The 17,479-nt window shown below is 35.9% G+C and overlaps 2 protein-coding genes across 11 annotated transcripts in view; one reads left to right on the top strand and one right to left on the bottom strand.

Annotated features, from left to right (window-relative positions):
- The window catches only part of TMTC3 (transmembrane O-mannosyltransferase targeting cadherins 3), a 55,540-nt gene extending 39,686 nt beyond the window's left edge, over positions 1 to 15,854 (bottom strand). The window contains exons 1-5 of one of the 5 annotated variants that reach the window (XM_021922742.2): positions 15,523 to 15,854; positions 12,638 to 15,295; positions 9,848 to 10,064; positions 4,779 to 4,997; positions 3,910 to 4,009 (exon numbers count right to left, since the gene is read on the bottom strand). In XM_021922742.2, coding sequence (XP_021778434.1) covers positions 3,910 to 4,009; positions 4,779 to 4,997; positions 9,848 to 10,036 — 508 coding nt within the window. In that variant the 5' untranslated portion in view covers positions 10,037 to 10,064; positions 12,638 to 15,295; positions 15,523 to 15,854. Of the gene's footprint in view, positions 1 to 3,909; positions 4,010 to 4,778; positions 4,998 to 8,075; positions 9,822 to 9,847; positions 10,065 to 12,637; positions 15,296 to 15,522 lie in introns of those variants that run through there. The other 4 variants (XM_021922744.2, XM_009181389.4, XM_003906932.4 and 1 more) reach the window with 4 other exon arrangements.
- Positions 15,794 to 17,479, top strand: part of CEP290 (centrosomal protein 290) — a 94,639-nt gene continuing 92,953 nt past the window's right edge. For 5 of the 6 annotated variants that reach the window (XR_002515752.2, XM_021922738.2, XM_021922737.2 and 2 more), the window contains exons 1-3: positions 15,794 to 16,093; positions 16,676 to 16,804; positions 16,973 to 17,050. Coding sequence is in view for 5 of the 6 variants with exons in the window: in XM_021922738.2 (XP_021778430.2) it covers positions 16,703 to 16,804; positions 16,973 to 17,050 (180 nt within the window). In the remaining variant the exon portion in view is untranslated. The remainder of the gene's footprint in view (positions 16,094 to 16,675; positions 16,805 to 16,972; positions 17,051 to 17,479) is intronic. The other variant, XM_021922736.2, reaches the window with a different exon arrangement.

The raw sequence follows: 17,479 nt of genomic DNA, 5'->3' as shown, positions 1-17,479 counted from the left end.
GCCCGGCTAGTTTTTTGTATTTCTTAATAGAGACGGGGTTTCACCGTGTTAGCCAGGATGGTCTCGATCTCCTGACCTCGTGATCCGCCCGTCTCGGCCTCCCAAAGTGCTGGGATTACAGGCTTGAGCCACCGCGCCCGGCCATCATACCCATTTTTAAGATGAGGAAAGAATTGTAGAGGTATTTTTTTAAAAAGTAACAAAGAATAAGGAGACCAAGACTTCATGGTTCTTCTGATTTTAAATTCAGAGCTTCTCAGTAATTTGTATTTCTACTCCAAGGAAGAAAAAGCAAACAGTTACCTTTTATAACCTTGAATTCAATCTCACCAACTAAGAGTAATAAATGCAAATGCCTTACTGAAACCAATCACTTCAGTTATTCAGCCTCTAGTGAGTTTATGACTATATAAACACTTTTACAATCAGATCACCGTGGTTAAAAGTTACTACATGTGATTTTGTCCAAAACAAGTACATCTGGTAAATAAGTTAAGGACACTTAAATCCATTCCCATTTCAAAATACAGGCTTCTAAACTAACTCTACATATGTAAAGAAACACATCTTCATCCATCACTTATTCAAACAGTTATTTTAAGTATCTACTACATTTCAAGGGTATAGGGAAGTGAGACAAGTATGATATACTGTCAAATGGTGACAAAGTGTAAGTGTTAAGAAGAAAAGAAGAGAATGAAGGGAAATAAAAATAGCACCACTGGGAAAGATGAGTAGTGATATTGATGACATTTAAGTGGGTATTTAAGCAGAAACCTAAAGTAATAAAAAATCAAGTATGAAGGCCCTGAAATTGGATGACCATATTTACAAAAGGGGTATGGGACATGAATAATATAGAAGTAAAAATGAATATAAATAATTACAACTTGAAAACCTTTGCACAGGCCAATGTATACTAGATACAACAGGGAATACAAAGATGATGAGGAAACTGTGGCTTCAAAGGTAAAATTACTAAGAGTACAAAGTATCACAGTGGTCAAGAGGATAAAGAGAGGTCCAAGGTAGATTTCAGTATTTTTTCAATTAGAATTTAAAATATATTACATTCATTCACTTGCTTATTTCTTCAATATACTCATACTAATTACCTACTGTAAACTAGGAATCATTCTAGGAAATGAAGATCAAAAAGTGGAGAAAAAGTTACCTACCCTAATGAAGGTCACACTCTACTGTGAGAAAGCAATAAACAAAAGAAAAATGTAAACTACGTATTTTCAGGTTAGAAATTAGTATTTTCAGAAATGCAAGTTAAAGGTATAGAAAATAACATTACCCTGTTTTTGTTTTGGTCAAATGGTGAACTAGATTGATCTGTGGTCCCTTCCCCAAAAATCAACCCTAGAAAAAGATAAGTAAGAGGGAAAAATACTTTCTAAGACACATTTTTTTTTTTTTTAATAAAAACAAAAACAAAAAACCTCCTTGGCATTTCAAGGTTACTTTAAGCATGTGTGGTTCTGTGAGTGTTATGAGGGATTACATTTAAGGTAGAAGATAAGAGTAAGAATTTTTTTTTTTTAACTTTTGTTCTATCCTCTCCTGGCTGCTTTGAGTAGATCACTATCTGCTCCATTACTGCAGAAATCCACAGCTACAATGGCTAGTGGGTGCTCCAGAGGTAAAAGCAGAGCACTTCAGAAGTCTTGATGGGGTAAGAGGTAGACATTTTTTAAAGGGTACAAACCAACCAATCACTCCTAGGCAGTAACTTCCACAGAGCTACCATTTAAATGCAGAGGGATGGTACACTGGCCCCTTAATGCTGATTCTCTTAAAGAAAACAGAAAGCGTGCCTAGTAGTACTGGTAGGAAAAACAGTGATCCACAGTAGTTCTGCGGAACCTGGAACTTTACATCCTGGTTTATAATTCCTTTCATCCCTTCAGACTCACAGGTTGACCAAAGAGTGGCCCTGGCCTTTCCTTTAACAGGCACAGTGGTTTATAACTTTAGAATAACACGTGGCTTGAGCTCACAGCCAAAATAACTAAATATCTAAAGGATACAACAATCATAAAACAGAGAGAACAAACATAATAACATATACTACTGAATCAGAGTTACTTAAAGAGACAAACCAAGAATTTCAAATAATTCTTTTTTCTGAGATGAATTCTCCCTCTGTCGCCCAGGCTGGAGTGCAGTGGTGCGATCTCTTTTTGAGACGGAGTCTCCCTCTGTCGCCCAGGCTGGAGTGTGGTGGCGTGTTCTTGGCTCACTGCTACCTCTGCCTCCTAGGTTCAAGTGATTCTCCTGCCTCATTCTCCCAAGTAGCTGGGACTACAGGCACCCGCTACTATGCCCGGCTAATTTTTGTATTGTTAGTAGACGGGATTTTACCATATTGGTCGGGCTGGTCTTGAACTCCTGACAATGTGATCCACCCGCCTCAGCCTCCTAAAGTGCTGGGATTACAGTTGTGAACCGCTGCACTCAGCCCAAGTAAGTAATTCTTAAGGAAATAAGGCAAGATATTAGAATTGTGAAGAATAAGAAATCATTAAAAAGCACCAAGCACAAGTATTTGGAACAGAAGATATAATATGGTGAAAAGCTATTTCAGTTAGAACAAGGAAGGCTTTTCTAAGACAGAATACTTAAGCTGAGGTCTGATAATAAAAAGTAGTGTATAAATGAGACTACTACATAAAGATCTAAGGGAAGAAAATTCAATAATGGGAAATGCAGGTATAAAGGTGGGTGCTCTGCTTGTTTGAGAACAGCAAGAAGGTCTATCTAGCTAGAGTGAAGACAGCTAGGGCAAGAACGGCAGAAGATATGATAAGACAGGTAATCGAGAGCCTAATTATAATCCAGTAGGCCACAGTATTTTCTAGCTTTACCATTCAGGTTTTGGTGAGGATGGTACTTAAAGAGGATATTGGTTTGCAATTCCATATTAGTTACTAAAGTACCTCTTACTACATGATGGACTGCACAGGTAGGGGACTATTATTATCCACATTTAACAGATAAAGAAATGTAAGCACAGAGAGGTTAATTTGCCTGATGTATTACAGTGAATGGAGCAAGTAAATAAACAGTAGAGCTAAAATTTGAAACCAGACTCTTTAGTCCATGCTTTTAACTATTATGCTATGCGGACACTCAAACTGTTTTAAGAAGGCATTATGCAGAGCAGCAAAGGCAACCCTACTTATATTACAAATCCAGAACACTCTAAGTTGTTTGGGTAAATCATGTGTTTCTTGAACCTCAGTTTCCACACATAAAACGAGGCTTCTTGTCATGAGTACCCTGGAACTACAGTGAGAAAATCCACCCCCTCCCCAAGAACTTAAAGGTTTGCGCCCACTGTGCCCATACTCTAAAAAAATCATTTTTATTGCCTGGAACTTGTTTTCTGATAATGCCAGGCATCATTAAGAGTAATGAGCTAATGTATACGAAGCACTTTCCAGGGTAGGTCACAAGGTAGGAGCTCAGTAAATAGCTGTGATCAACACACAATAAAAGTTATATTCTAGGAGGCTTTTAACCTTGCCTAAACGATATCACAGTCTACCAGGTGTTATTTATCCAAAGACAATTGAAATACTGGTATCTATATCATTTATAGATAACAGAAGATGGAACCAGGACTAACTCTAAAACTCCTCTACTCTAAGGTTATTTGGTTTTTAAAATTAGATCATATAAAATCTATTAACTCATGATAAAAATATAAATTATACACAAACTTCCTAAATACTAGCAATGTTACATATTTCATATTTTCACATACGCTAAAGTAAAACAATATATAAAGATAAATCCCAAATGTGGTATATAATGTATTACAAGAAGCACTAGGAGTAAATAAAAATTCCTTAATCAAGTTTTAGCACTATTAAAAAAAATCAAATGTTAGACACGTACCTATGGAATTGTCTGGTCCTTTTGATCTGGTATATGATAAAAAAGCTGCTAGAAAAAAGATAGATGACAAAAGTTCTGCTCTTCCAACAACTCCCGTTACCTAGAAAAGAAAAACGAAGGGGGTCCATATTAATAAAGAATATCTTGAAAAATTACTATATATAATAGTAAAAATACTTTAATTTCCATAACTTTTCAAGTGCACATTTGTTTCTTAAACATTCTTTTGGTGCCCTCAGGTGGTGAATTTGTGAATCTTACATAAATAGAAATTTATTAGTGACTCTTAACAGTTTATAATTTTTGTAACTTATTTTGAAATAATAAGACTTATAGGAAGTTTCAAAACTAGTACAGAGAGATCCTGTGTACTCTTTATCCAGCTTTCTTCAATGGTAACCATTTAAATATGGTAGAATATCTAGAACTTAAGTACTTCTTACATATTTTCTTAAAATATGAAGTTCTTAATATACAAAGGCATCATAAATCCAAAAAGTTATACCTCATAAATCCGAAAACTAAAGTTTAAAAAGACAATAAACTTTAAAAAGTCCTTAGAAATTCTTTATTTAAAAAAGTGAGCAAAGAACTATATGCATGTATATATTTCTAAATAGATTTTATATTCTTGAATGAAAAAATGTTTATGTTTCAAAAATTTTAAATTTAAAAATTTTACACAGTAAGAAGTTAGACTTTGTGTACTAGAAAGTTAAGAATTAACTGTACGAATTTAACAGTCTTCAAATATTTGGATTAAAGTCAGGGTTAATATTTTTTTTCTTAAAAATATATACCATTATAATCACTGTGCAGGATTTGTAAAAAAGAAAAAAGAAAACAAATCAATTCATAGTTTTACTTACTGCTTCTGTGTGTATTGGGTGCACTGCAAAAAGTAAAGAAGCAATCACACTACTCTTGTTGTCCAGAAAAAGTCTGCATACTTTGAGAAATATCACACTAACCACAGCATGAAAAATCATATTCAGGAGATGATATGACATTGGTTTTAGTTCACTTAACAAATAATTTAAGCGAAATGTCAATACTGTTAAGGGACGGTAAGACTTGTGGCTTCTCTCCTAAAAGGAAAAAACAATCAGTGATTATTAAAGTACCTTGGTCCAACAGGGTACAGAAGTTCATCATTGCATTTACCATTAAAGATATCAATATCTACATTTTACTGAGAAATAACAATAAAATATGAAATGTCCTAAGAGTAACACAAACATAAAATAGAATTTTATAATCTGTGTTTTTCTATTTCCTTAGTCCACAAACAAGGTTAATTTCCTCCTTGATTTACAGTGGTCAGAGAACTAACAGTAAAAGGACATTTGACTATTAATCCTCTTTAATATAACAGTTTTTTAAAAAAGTAAGACAATGCCGGCATTGGTTAAGTTAAGCACAGGATTCTCTCCAAAGCCTGCCTCCATATCTATTAGCAATACAAAAGTTGATATAACTACTGGCTAGATCTTCAAAAGGAAATGTAAGAACAGAATGCTTACCAGTTCAATTAAAATAGTGATGACTCAAAAAGGTACTGTCTAGTTGTTTTATGAAAAAAATCTCCATAATGTATAAATCTGAATATATTAAACTAGAAATTCCCAAATTACAGAGTAATACAAGAGTAAAAACTTTCTTAGAATATGAAAATAGACATCTTTCTTGTAGTATTCTCCTTTGGCAATAAATAAAATTTCATGTGAAGTACTGACTTTCTTTTTAAATTATAAGTTACATTTAATCAGAAATACTTCTTTCCCTAACACAAAACCAAACCAGATTTAAGAATAAAACACACAGTTCAAATATATATAAAATATTAATCATGCTATTTTTTTGTAGTTTTATACAAAGGGCATTGGCATAGTTTGGATGTCTGTCCCCTCCAAATCTCATGCTGAAATGTGAGGAGGTTGAAATGTTGAAGGTTGGGCCTGGTGGGAGATGTCTGGGTCATTGGGGGTGGGTCCTTAATGAATGGTTTGGTGTCTTCCCCACTGTAATGAGTTCATGTGAGAGCTGGTTGCTTAAAAGAGCCTGGAACCTCCTCCTCTCTCTCTTGCTCCCTCTCTCACCATGTGATACACCTGCTTCCCCTTCACCTTCTACAGGGAATAAAACTTTCAAGGCCTCACTAGAAGCCAAGAAGATGCTGTTGCCATGCTTGCCATAGTGTGCAGATCCATGTGACAAATAAACATCTTTCCTTAAAAATTACCAGGTATTCCTTTATAGTAATGCAAAACAGACTAATATAGGCATCCATATTCAGCTTCTTTGCTCTTCTACTTCCTATCGTATTTTGCTGTAACTTTCTGGCACACAAGTAGACTTAAGCCTGTTCATCCTTACTAGGGAACATTAGGAAACACAAAGAATAAATCACATTTTGAAATTAGGAACATTTTAGTATCTCTGTACTGACTATATACTCCATGATGTACTATCTACTTAAAACGTTCTTTCCTGCTTGACTAATTCCTTTATATCCTTCAAATTTCATCTCAAGCATATAAAGCTATTTTTAAGGCACTGTATTGAACTGACACGATTTGTACCAGAAAGTAGAAAAGGACTCTAGAAACCCTTTGAGTACCTGAAATGTCACTGTGGCTACAAAGGAACATATATTCCAGATGAAAGGATGAACTCAGAAAGTAGAAGGGAATATGTATTTTGAATTGCAGTACACACAATTGTTCAGTTAGGTCTATTAGACATATATATACTATAGGTGATGACCAACTAACAGACCAATTATTAACATAACCAATTATTCACATAACCAATTATTCACATAACTCATTACGGATCTATTTCAGATTCCACTGTGACAAATCATCAGTCCATTAGGTATCAAGTTTACTTTGTGAAAACACCTAGGGCCATTATGGAAAAAACAATTCAAATCATTATTACTTTTGGGTATACTTTAATACTTTAATAATTTAATAATTTTTTCTTTAAAAAAATTACTCATGATATTAGTTGGCAACAAAAATATACAACAGTATAATGAACGAATAAGCTAACAGTTCCCTGTTAATGTGAATCTCAATAGAGGGATGGCAAAATCATAACGAGATAAAATATTTGCAGAAGTTACCTTAGCACAAGCTACTTTATAGGCCAAATGCCAGAGGAAGGTGGCTCATTACAGTCCCCTGGCTCTCAGCCACGGCTATACCAAAGAATCAACTGGATGACTTAAACAAAAAGCCCCACCCTCCCCTGCACATAAAACAACAACTAAACACACACACATACAAAATAAGACAAAAATATTGATACCTACATCCCACTCTGAGATTATCTGAAATAACAGGTTTGGACAGAGCCTTGGTAATATGTTTTCATTCTTTAAATGCCCCAGGCAAATTCTAATATGGCAGTCAGGGTTGGGATCCAATGAACTATCAATAAATAGAGTAGCACATATCTATAGCATAAGCCTACTAAAGAGATAATCTAAACACTGAGAGGTTCACAGGAATCCAAAGACCCCTAATATGGCAGTATTCATATGGCTTAGGAGAATGTCCTAAGCCCAAAATGTGTTCTTAAGACCTACATTGGCACAAAAATTCGTGTAAGATACACGTGGACACGTATCTTCTAGGCTATCATTAATTGATGATATCAACGATTAGATCTTTGAATATGCTAATTCCAGGCTTATCACGAAATCTATGACACCTACGAACTACCCAGAATAATTTTTTCCTAGTGTCACAATTGCCTTCAGGGAGAGAATATGCCCATTAGAAAACACAAGGAAACCACACTCTTCACTCTTAATAAACTGTTATTCTAGTTTGTTCATCCATTCTGTCAGAACATATTATGAGTCTTCTTGTTAGTCCGTCTGCTTATGGGCTTTCTGAACAAAATCAAATTTTCAATCTACACAGCTGAGAAAATCAGGGATCACTGACACCATGGTATGCGATGTGTGTGTGTCCCTGCCCAAATATTATATCAAAATGTAATCCCCAGTATTGGAAGTGGGGACTGGTGGGAAATGATTAGATTATTAGGGTGGATTTCCTATGAATGGTTTAGCACCACCCCACTTCGTACTATATTAGCTATAATGAGTTCTTGTGAGATATGGCTGTTCAAAACTGTGTAGCATCTCCCACCTTGCTCCTCTTGTTCCTGCTTTTGCTATGTGAAGTGCCTGCTCCTGCTTCCCCTTCCGTCACGACTGGAAGCTTCTTGAGGCCTCCCCAGAGGCAGATGCTGCTATGCTTCTTGTACAGCCGGTAGAACTGTGAGCCAATAAAACCTCTTTTCTTATAAATTACTCTGTCTCAGGTATTTCTTTATAGCAATACGAGAATAGCCTAATCTAGAAAATAAGACCATTTAATATGGCCAGCTAAACTATCAATTCAAAACCTCAACATTATGACTAAAATCATAACAGATACTAGCATAAATTGAGGGAATGGACACATAGTTCTGAGGGTCTCTGGAGATCAAAGGTAGGTATAGAGGAGGACAAGCTGTCTAGAATAATGTATAATAGGGCCATATTTTCCTCCTTATTATCAAAAGATTTTTTTTCAAAAGCTAGAATTGGGTGAGAACAAAAAGGCAAATAAAGTCTTCTTACTAAATAAGACAAAATAAGTATATGTGCTTGTGATCAGAGGAATGAAAGATTCCATCCCTCACCTTGAGAGCCTTCCAAATTTGGGGAATGGGGAAAGAGGCCACAATGACCGAGAAACATATCGTTAACATTGCCGAGAGTTACATGTTATGTTTCAACAATTTATTCAATATGTATGTTCCAGGTACTGTAGATAAAGTACTTTACTTATTACTTGAGACTTAAATGACTTATGTTTTTATTCTACTTTCCCACCTGGGAAATTTAGGTTTATTAATATAGAATTTTAGTTTAGCAATCAATATCCCTCAGAAATTTGAAGCATTACTCTCTTTTTTATTTTGGAAAGGAATTATCCTCTTTTACAGATCAGGAAAATGACTTTCCATCTGAAAGATGTATTCTCACGCATTTCACACAGCTAGTATGTGACATAACTAAAATTAGAATCCATTCTATATGATATCAAGCTGATAAGGATTTAATCCCAAACAGTTTAACAGTGAGTGACCTTCAAAACAGTAAAAATACCCTCATAAAAATGAACCATATAGACATATGGATGAATAAAATATTAAACTATTGAACTAAACTTTCAGGTTCTCAATATATAACCTAAATAACTATTATGTAAGAGATAGGACAAAGATTCAAAATTTGTAATAACCACTTTTTCCGCAAGAGAAATTGGCAATATGTGTACTTACTATTTTTACCCTTAAAGTCTTATCTATTTATATTGAAGTTGCTGTATTTTAAAATGTTGAAATATATCACATCTCTTTTGCCTTACTCATAACACAGAAAAAAGAGAAATAAAGTCAATTAGCAAGAAATAGGCATGTATTACACCTATTACTCTCCCTATACATTTGGTTTTCACATAAATATATATTATTTTTAAGAAGTTAAGCCAAAACTACCTATTGGGTACTATATTCACTGTCTGGGTGACAGATCGGTACCCCAAACATCAGCATAACGCAATATACCCACGTGACAAACCTATACATGTAGCCCTCTATCTAAAATAAAAGTTAAAAAAAAAAAAAAGAAAAAAAAAAGCAGGCGCCAAGGTACACAGGCAAAGAAATAATCAAGTACTGCTCTAAAGAAGATAACCTCATCCTCAGCTTCCTATTCAATTTATTACAAACATGTTACGTTTCATATAACAATTTTAGGGTTAAAAACCTGTAATTGCTGTGATGATAATGTTGATAAAAAATTAGAAGTAATAAAATACCAGAATATTTCAAAATCTGAGACATGTACAAGTAATATATAAATACTTACCTCAGACATAGGGGTTCCCCAGAAGTCATTTTGAAATAAAGTTTTTAAAGGTGTAGATGGATGCAAGTCTTTGTTATCCAGTATTGCTGAAACATCATCAAAAACAAAACCACAAAAGAGGCTGTTCCAATAGCAGGCAGCAACCACACCTACTATTAAGGTTATTTCTTTTAGGTTAATATCAGCCATCTTTTCTATAAGCACTTCTGGACAAAAACTGGAAAAAAAATCATAAAGATAAAATAAGGAACATATTTATTCCAAATAAGTTTAATTTTAGTAGGTAGGTAAGTAATTGCATATTAATTCTCCAGAGAAAAGCTCAGCTAAAATGCCATCCACTTTTAAGAAGCATAAGCTAATCACCTGTTAAAACTCAGCCCCCTCTCTTAGTAGATAAAGCCAAGTAAACTTCTCTCCTATTCCAAGGAAGAAGACTGGAGATTTCCTCTGTAAAACATAGGGTCTCTGATAACAGGGACACTATGTCAGCCCCCTCTCTTACTGGATACAGCCAAGTAACCTTCTCTCCTATTCCAAGGCAGAAAACTGGATATTTCCTCTGTGGATTATTTAAAACATAGAGTCTCTGATAACAGGGAAAAGGCAGCATATTGAAAATAAAGGTTAAGTAAAAAAAAGTCTGTCCATATATTTTAGGTTGAGACCCTCCATCCCTTTTCTACTGGGCACAAAATTCCATAAAACTTTGCAACATTGCGAACAGTTAGGATTCTAAAAGCTTCTGGAATAAAAAAAAATAAATAAAAAATAAAAATTCCAGAGTAAGAATCAGGAATCAAAAATCTTTTTTTTTTCACCCAAAATGCTGTAAGCTAGAAACAAAACAAAACAAAAAATTCCCTTCCAAAACAAAAAAAGAGTAATGTTTCAAACTTCTGAGGAATATTGATTTCTAAACTAATTCTATATTCATAAACCTAAATTTCCCACATGGGAAAGCAGAATAAAAACCTAAGTCACTAAAGGTCTCAAAAAATTTACCTCTGATGTTCCTTTTCAAGAAACTCAGAGAAAAGGTACACTACTAAAATGTAGCAGTATATTAAAAAACAAAGATACAGAAATCAGGAAATGGGATCCAATATAAGACAGCTATATAGACATGTTATAATTTAGAAAAACCAAATGGAACAACTCAGGATATCTATCTTTGGGTAGGTAAAAATCAAGTTTTGTGTACAGGTCAGAAATCTCTCTTCCCATAAATAATCTCAGGCCACTGGTTTGGTAACATCAATTCACTTGGGGTGACAAACTGTTGTTTGGTTAAATGTTCTAACTACAGGAAAGTTTAAAACTAATAGAAGAAAAAAGTAAATTAAACCTGTGGTTTCAATACTTTAAAGTTATACTTGAGAACAACGTATATATCTAATTTTTAGAATATTTGCAATGTTTAAGAGAATCTAGCATCCTGGAGACTTTGATACATTAGCTATTAAATTATTGTTAAATGCATGAAAATAATTTAAAATAAATTAAATAATTAAAAATATTAAAAATATATAATATGCATAATAAAAATATTAAATTATGCATCTGATTTTTTAGAGTAATTGCAACCTTTAAGAGAATCTGTCATCCTGGAGACTTTGATATATTAGCTGTATAACTATAATTTTAAAAATATATAATAATATGTATAAGAAACATATTAAACATAATAAACATATTAAACTACTATGTAATTTCTGGATTCACAACTACAGTTGAAAAGCATAATAATTTAGCTAAATACACAAATAGTATTGGAATTTTTATAAGAACTTGAGATTTGCTATAGTTTTTAGTTTTATTTTCTAAATTTAATCAGTTCAAGTATTAAGAAAGTTTTCCTTAAGTTAGGCATCTGAAGTACTTAAAAATGAATACATTCAAAATAATTCAATTCTTTGATATATCTTTATTTGATATATATATATCTAAACATATAGGTATGTATATATTCTTCTTTAGTTGTGCCTGGGGTCACTCATGTGCTTATAGTTATCCAGTGGCTTGATTAGGGCTGGATGGCTTTTAAAGGGTAGATTTCTCAGCTTTGAAAGCTAGTCTCTGCTACTTATTATCACATTCTCTAATAGCTTAGCTTGGGCTTCTTAAATGATGATCTCAGGACAATAGGAGGGCAAGGATCAAATGTACAAGCTCTTTATAAGGCTCTATTTAATGCATATTTTAAAAATTATCATTTAAGCAAGGTACATCCTGAATCAACGGGGAAGATAGTTACAAAAGGGCCAAGATAACAGAAGTGTTAATATTCCCCAAGGGAGCGTAATATGAGAGAAAGGGAGAGAGAGCATATTATGAACTCAGTTGTGGTGTCATCTCAGGTTAATTTCAAGAGTCACCTGCAAAGTAGAGTTGCAGGGAAGGAAGAGATTTACACAAAGGCATAGATCCAGGGGGACATGACTCACTGGGGGCCATTATTGTAAACATGTAACACATTATTCTTGTTAGTTGTGAGAACTTCTAATTTTCCTAGGCACAGAAGCAGACTCACAGATGCAGTTTAAGTGGATGGGATGACTGATTTCTGTTTGCTTACAAAAATGGGGTGTTACTATATACGTGCACAAAATCCAAGTGCAATTGGAAATGTGAAAGGAAAATAAAACTTGGGATCCCAATTCATTATGCCTAAAGAAAAAATTAGGGTAAAAGCTGAGTCATGCAAGAAACTGCCTCTCCTTTTGTTCTTAAGCAGACAGCTACAAATAAAATGTTAAATATCTCCACAGGTAGCTACTTTATGTTCACCTTATCTGAGTGCACAGCAAGCAGACACTTGTCTTCCTTCAACATGAGGAAACTGGAAAGATTAGTAGGGAGTCAGTGTGAATTAAGTCATTAACCATGGCTTAATTTGCCATGAAAATAAGGCAAAACAAAATGTTTAGGATACACAATGAATATAAAACAGCCATGCTTTGTTTTAGAGATTGGAGAAGTAAGCTACTATGACTTTTCTTGGTAAGTCAGCAAAAATGAACTAGAAGTAACATCTAAGGAATATAAATTCATTGCTACTGAGAACAAAAGTAAGCAATTATAAAAGGTGAGGCTTTCTCATTAAGTGATTTTGGTCAGATAAAACTGATCACAAAAGCCTAGGGCAGAAAGAAGGCAGGTTCAGACAAGTGTTCTTACAACAAGGCCACTTACAAAATTGTCACATAAGTCCCATCTCTTGATGAAAACTGACAGATGCAGAAAATCTGATGAAAAATAATAGACTTCTGGTAATTTTCCTCAAAAATACACAGTGAGTTACTTAACTAGAACTTGAGTTAAATTTCCTGATTCACAGTTAGGTACAAACAGACTACAATGCATACAAACTTAGTTGACTTGTTCAACAGAGCTGACTTGTTCACTGCTGTATCCCCAGTGCCTAGCACAGGGAACAAGATAAAAAACATTGTTAGAATGAGTTAAAGAATAAAATTTAGGTAAGATTTTGCTTTTAGTTACAATTGTCACTGAGATCTAGGTTACAATCTTAGCTTCATCAATTATTACTTAACTTCTATGAACTTGTTCTTGCTTCTGAAAAATCAAAATAAAATTTACCATTAGAGACCAGGCACCTTGAGTTTATGAATGTGAGCAAGAGGGTGGTGACAGTAAGGGCAGAAAAGAGTAATACAGATAACCAAAACAAAACTTATAAGTGAATACATAAAAATAAGTTGTAATGAATGAAAAAACAATAAGAAAAACAAGGTGTTACAGTACATAGATTTCTATTATGAAAATAAACACACAGTAGTAAGAATAGCGTATGACATAACATGTGCTCAATAACTATTAAATTTCATTCCTACCATTGTCAGAGGTATTTGAACCAGAACAACTCCATCTTGAATAGGGGCTGGGTAAAATAAAGGTGAGAACTACTGGGCTGCATTCTCAGGATATCAGTCATTCTAAGTCATAGGATGAGATAGGAGGTCGGCACAAGGTATAGGTCATAAAAACTTTGCTGATAAAACAGCATGCAGTAAAGAAGCCAGCCAAATCCCATCAAAACCAAGATGGCGAGAAAGGTGAGACGTCTGATAGTTCTCACTGCTCATTATACACTAATTATAATGCATTAGCATCCTAAAAGACACTCCCACCAGCGCTATGACAGTTTACAGATGCCATGGCAATGTGAAGAAGTTACTCTATATGGTCTAAAAAGGGGAGGAACACTCAGATCTAGGAATTGCCTACCCTCTTCCCAGAAAACTCATGAATAACCCACCTCTTGTTTATCATATAATCAAGAAATAACTATAAGAATCCTTAGTCTAGCACCTCCAATGGGGGTGTGTGCACCTCCAGTTCTTTCTTGACAAGATACAAGAGCCCTCTCCTGGGGTCTGGATCAGAACCCCTTTCCAGAAACACCATCTCATGTTAAATTATGAATTAAGAACACTGAACATGAAGAATATTTAATTCAAATTAATTGAGTAAACACGTACAAAATTAAAATATAACATTTAATAAAAACAGCAAGATTGAGGCACAAGCACTTCACAAATACTGGTTTCCCAGAATGTCTGAGGAGGTGTATAGAAGTTAAGAATATGTCCTCCAGCCAGAGAGATCTGTGTTCAATCACACTATTTAAGTTAGAGTACTTAGCTTCTCCAAACCTCAGTTTCTTAACGTAGATAGAAAATGAGGACAACGTAAGCACCTATTTCACTGGATTGTAAGGAAGAACAAACAAGATAATGAATAGTATTTGGCATAAAATCTTTCAGAAAAGTAGTAAAATTGTCATTCCTATAAATCTAACTAATGTCTTTAAAATTTATCTCACAAAACCAGTATATTTTTATTTTGTACTGAGCTATTTATTTTACCCAAATTGGGAGTTTAAAAAGAAATTCATTACTTATTTTCGAAAGGAAAATTTACCATCAAGTATAGTAAAGTTTTTTTTTAAAGCAGCGTTAAAAAAAAAAAGAAAGAAAGAAAGATGAGAAGCACTGGTACAGATAGTTGGAAATGTCATTTACATTTAAATCTACAGCTTCTTAGGAAAGTTAGTTAGAGGTGTATCGCACTCCAGTATGGCTATGAGCAGATGAGCAGGATGAGCAAAACTTGCACAAGTAAGCGTGGTAAACAGCAGAGAAGGCGCTTTCATGGAAGGACACCCTAGGTAACCAAGCAAGTGACAATAGTACAGGTGAGTCCTCGGGTACCTTCTCCCTCCACCCCCGGCAGTGGCCCGGACAAGCACTAACCTCTCCTCTCTAGAGCCTTTCCTTTATACTAGCTCCACAACCATCAAGTCCCATCATCCGCGAAGGGAATGGTGCTACAGGTAAGGCGGGCGGGGTCAGAGGATGCCGAGACCTCTTGTCAATTCTTCTCTCGCCCCCAAACGAGGATCACGGCTGCGCGGCTCTCACTCTACCAAGACAGATTCTGATACTAAACAAGGCTAAAACTTTTTGTTTTTTCCTTCTTACAGAAGGCACTACCCTGGACGCCGCCTGCAAACGCCTGAAGAGAAGGCAGGGTGTTTCCACTTTTTCAGAATGGGGCCAGGCCCTACGGCCCCAATAGCAGAAGCTTCTCCAACCCAGGACTGCTCCCCTCAACTCCTCCCAATACGCTGACCGACAGCTCGACCTCACCTGGAAGCGGTTCCGGCAGGGGATGGCTTAGGAAAACCTCATGAAGAGCGGCCCAGCGAGTGACGCCACTAAAGCCACAGTCATGGTCTACCTCGTTCAGGCCACCAGCTCGTAGGCGCCTCAGCCGCTGCGCCTCCCGCCTCTCGGTCCTTCCCCGCCGCCCCGGTACTGTCGCAGCCTTCCGCGTTGCACGCCGGGAGCGCCTTACCTCCTCTTCTCAGGGACTTCAGTTCCCAGCATGCACAAACCTCAGGCACATCTGCACTCTGGGATTTGGAGTCCTCGTTCCACGCCTTCTCATCACCCTGAACACCGAGTCCTGGGACTCCGGCGGAGAATCTAAACGTAAAGCATCACCCACGGTCGTGAATTGTAGGCTCTCTTTGCATCCGGGATCTTCTTCTGGCCCCGGCGGAGTTAGGGATGGTGTCGCTTAGCAGCCGCTGCCGCTTTGGCTTCCTTGGGGACCATTTGGCTGGACCCAGAGTCAGCGTGGAACCGCGATAGGGATCTGTCCAGCTTGGTGGTTGTGGTAGTGAGGGACCTCCGCTGGTTGCCAGGCTTGGTGTAGGTGGGTGGATCCCTGTAAGCAGGATCAGCGAGTCACTCCACGCTCAGGTTCTTTAGCCTCAGGGCCCGTGTGCCGCAGCGCAGCTACACCGTCCCTTCCAGCCTCGGATCCGTAATCCTGCCTTACTTCGGTTCCGGTTTCCGCCGCACAACTTCACTCATTCCAATTGTTAATTTCTGCTTCTTTTTTTTTTTTTTTCCCCCAGCCCCAATTCTGCTTCTCCAAATCAAGGATCATTGTCAGCCTTCCACAGACCCTCGCGCTTGCCAGGATTAGGGTGTTCGCGCGCCTTGTGGGTAGGCGGTGTGGAGGAAGGGACCCAGAAATCTTAGTCCTAACTTAGATTAGTGTTAGCAAGGAAGCCGTCACATTTTATTTAGCCGCTACACTCTCTGACAGTTTGTGCCGACTGCTATTTTTGATCAAGGCTATTTTGCCCACTTGTCTGTTTTGTGGCTAAGGCATAGTTCTTTGCTAACATAAGAAAGTTATAATGAAATAATCTGCAAAAAATGAAAGCTATTAGAAAACCAATAATGCTGTGTACCTTGAAAATGCTAATATCCACCTGTTTTGTTACAGAGGTGGAGCACAGTGAAAGAATTCAAGATGCCACCTAATATAAACTGGAAAGAAATAATGAAAGTTGACCCAGATGACCTGCCCCGTCAAGAAGAACTGGCAGATAATTTATTGATTTCCTTATCCAAGGTGCTTACTTGGTCAATAATAATAGATATATACATTAACTTATGATTATTAGTAAAATATGAATTTTTTTTTTTCAGAAACAACTATTAATTGTCACAATCTGGAAGAGTTCTTATATTTTGCTTAAAGGTTATAAAATATAAAACAGTTGCTTTTCTGTTTACTTAGGTGGAAGTAAATGAGCTAAAAAGTGAAAAGCAAGAAAATGTGATACACCTTTTCAGAATTACTCAGTCACTAATGAAGGTTTGTATGTAGTAGGTTTTAACGATAGGTTTGGCTATTAGAGGAACTATAAAAATCTGTTCTTATGTAAAGTAATCTTTGTGAAAATACTTGGTAATATCTACATCACCCCTCAAAAGTGCAATATATTTAAATGTAGATTAAGTATTTTAGTGTGTAAAACATTGCTAGTTTCTACTTAAAGTTTCTAAAAGGGTATGTAGGGGAAATAGAATGAGTATGTTGAAAAATAACATAAGGAAATATATCCTGAGGTCCAAATGACAAATGCAGACAATGACTGCTATAGGGATTTGTTAAGAGGGGAAGTGATCTAAGAGGTGTCAGAAGACTTCACAGAGGATGAATACTGAGGAGTAGTTTTAGGTAAGTGGAAGGTAATGCAGTGGTAAGATAGTAAGGGAATTCTAGAGCTGTTGGTTACCATAA

Source organism: Papio anubis, chromosome 9 (genome assembly GCF_008728515.1).
Source record: "Papio anubis isolate 15944 chromosome 9, Panubis1.0, whole genome shotgun sequence".
NCBI lineage: Eukaryota > Metazoa > Chordata > Mammalia > Primates > Cercopithecidae > Papio > Papio anubis.
This window is presented reverse-complemented; position numbering and strand designations above follow the sequence as displayed.